Below are 1899 nucleotides of genomic sequence, written 5' to 3'. Positions count from 1 at the left end.
TTGAGTCCAATCCTGTCTCCTGAGTCCTGTGTTGTTGTCCTTTTCCTGACGGTCACACAGTGGTGACATGACAGAGAGGGGGGAAAAGCAGTGTGTATGCTCCAGGAACAAGGAAATATTTGCTTCACTGGTTTTGAGGCAGTGAGAATGTGAGTGTGAATAGTTGTCTGTCTCTCTGTGTTGGCCCTGTGACAGACAGACCGACACTTTGACCTAGCTTTGTCTGACAATTTTTGTTTTCAGTGGCAGAAACAAACTTCCATATTACCTAACATCCTTGTTTTGGGATTTTGTTGTAAAGCGATTGCTCCAACAGTGGCATTTCTAGTGCCCAACCAATGCTGTCATTATTTAATCAACTTTTCTTCACAAATTAATAACTTAAGGTGAAGACCTGACACCACACTCTGCTCAACTGCATTTGTATCATGTTTGCAGCTGGAGTAGCCAGGCAAAAAGCCACACAAGTACAGGAAGAACACACAAACGCCACACAGAAAAGCCAGCAGGTTCGAACCCAGAACCTTTGTGGTCCTTTTTGAGGAGACAGTGCCACCCCAAAAAATCTTCTAAATCTGTTTACCTTGTTCTTTGACAGAGGCACGGGTTCCTTGAGATGTTCGTTCAACAATCAAGGCACTGGTGAAGGTCATGAACTCCTGAACACTAAACAAACCAGAGTAAAAATGTCACTTAATGGCAGAAAACACATAAGAATAGTGAAATAAATGCTACACGGCATGCGTGAGGAACAGGTCTAACGTCAGCCATGTTTACTACGGTAAAAAAAAAAAAAAAAAAAAAAACTTGATCAGATATGTTGACAGAACAATGAGGCGGACCTGGCGCGCTGAAAGAAGCTGAAGGAAGACAAGTCGTAGGCCGCTTTGAGAAGATTAGCTTTGGTCGCTCCCTTGTAGAGGATGCTGAGACTGTAGAGCTTCATGTTGCCGCCGGGTCGGAGATGTGTCAGTTACACAATCCTAAATGGTCTAATAACATAAGAACAATCACATGAGAGCATTATCCCTCATCCGGCGTAGCTAACTAGCTGAGCTGCTAACAAAAAGAAACTTGAACGATGTGCAGTTGGCACTAGGAGCAGCCGCCGCCTAGAAATCAGCGTGTAGGCTGTTTAGTTTCAGGTTAAACTATTTTTTTTTCTACAGATTGAGGCTAACAGGTCGACTGGCAGCGAACAGCACGGACTACAGAGAAGTTGATGCAAGCTTAAAACTTGTCAACATTTACAAAATTCTGCCAGGTTAGCTACAGCTGCTATCGGCCTCGGCTAACTTACCAGCTAAAACCACCGCAAACCGTCAAATTCCAGGCAAAACAGTCAGAAAAATTTCTTATTCCACATTAAAATAAAACTCGTAGGTATGTATAACACACATGCAGCAACCTAATCACAATATAGTTAGCGTTAACTTAGCAGATTTTTTTTTTTGAACACGAACTTCAAGTGACCAATCACCACGTCACAGTCCCCAAACGGTACAATCTGATATTCCCTCCGCTGGAAACAAGCACACCACTGTGCTCAGAGTTCCGGTTATATGCCAGACGCAAAGAATCGTAGTAATAATATATTTACTTAATATAAACGCATTTAAAACGTATTTAAACAGGGGGGATATCTTAGACAGATGGATGGATAATAGTAATCTTTAAACGTATCATATCTATTTTCCTATAAGCTACTACGTACATTGTTGAGTGCAACAAAGTTCGTAATATTCCTCTCATTCTAAAAAAAATATTTAATCCCCATCACTGTCACTGATTCACGCAGTCATTGTTTATGGCAGTTATTTAAAATGATTTAAAATAAACGTTTTTGATAAAGGTTGTAATAAATAATATAAATAGTGGCATGTTTAAATATTACAACCA

General features: G+C 40.5%; 1 protein-coding gene across 1 annotated transcript in view; it reads right to left on the bottom strand.

Moving 5' to 3' along the window:
* The window catches only part of ykt6 (YKT6 v-SNARE homolog (S. cerevisiae)), a 6777-nt gene extending 5259 nt beyond the window's left edge, over positions 1-1518 (bottom strand). Inside the window, 3 exon segments of the mRNA XM_030738321.1 lie at positions 584-666; positions 843-992; positions 1301-1518. Of these exon segments, the coding sequence (XP_030594181.1) occupies positions 584-666; positions 843-946 (187 nt within the window). The 5' untranslated portion in view covers positions 947-992; positions 1301-1518.
* Positions 1519-1899: the final 381 nt, after the last annotated feature.

The sequence above is a fragment of the Archocentrus centrarchus genome, chromosome 9 (assembly GCF_007364275.1).
Source record: "Archocentrus centrarchus isolate MPI-CPG fArcCen1 chromosome 9, fArcCen1, whole genome shotgun sequence".
Taxonomy (NCBI): Eukaryota; Metazoa; Chordata; class Actinopteri; order Cichliformes; family Cichlidae; genus Archocentrus; species Archocentrus centrarchus.
Note: the sequence above shows the minus strand (reverse complement) of the source record. Positions and strands in the feature narration are given on the sequence as shown.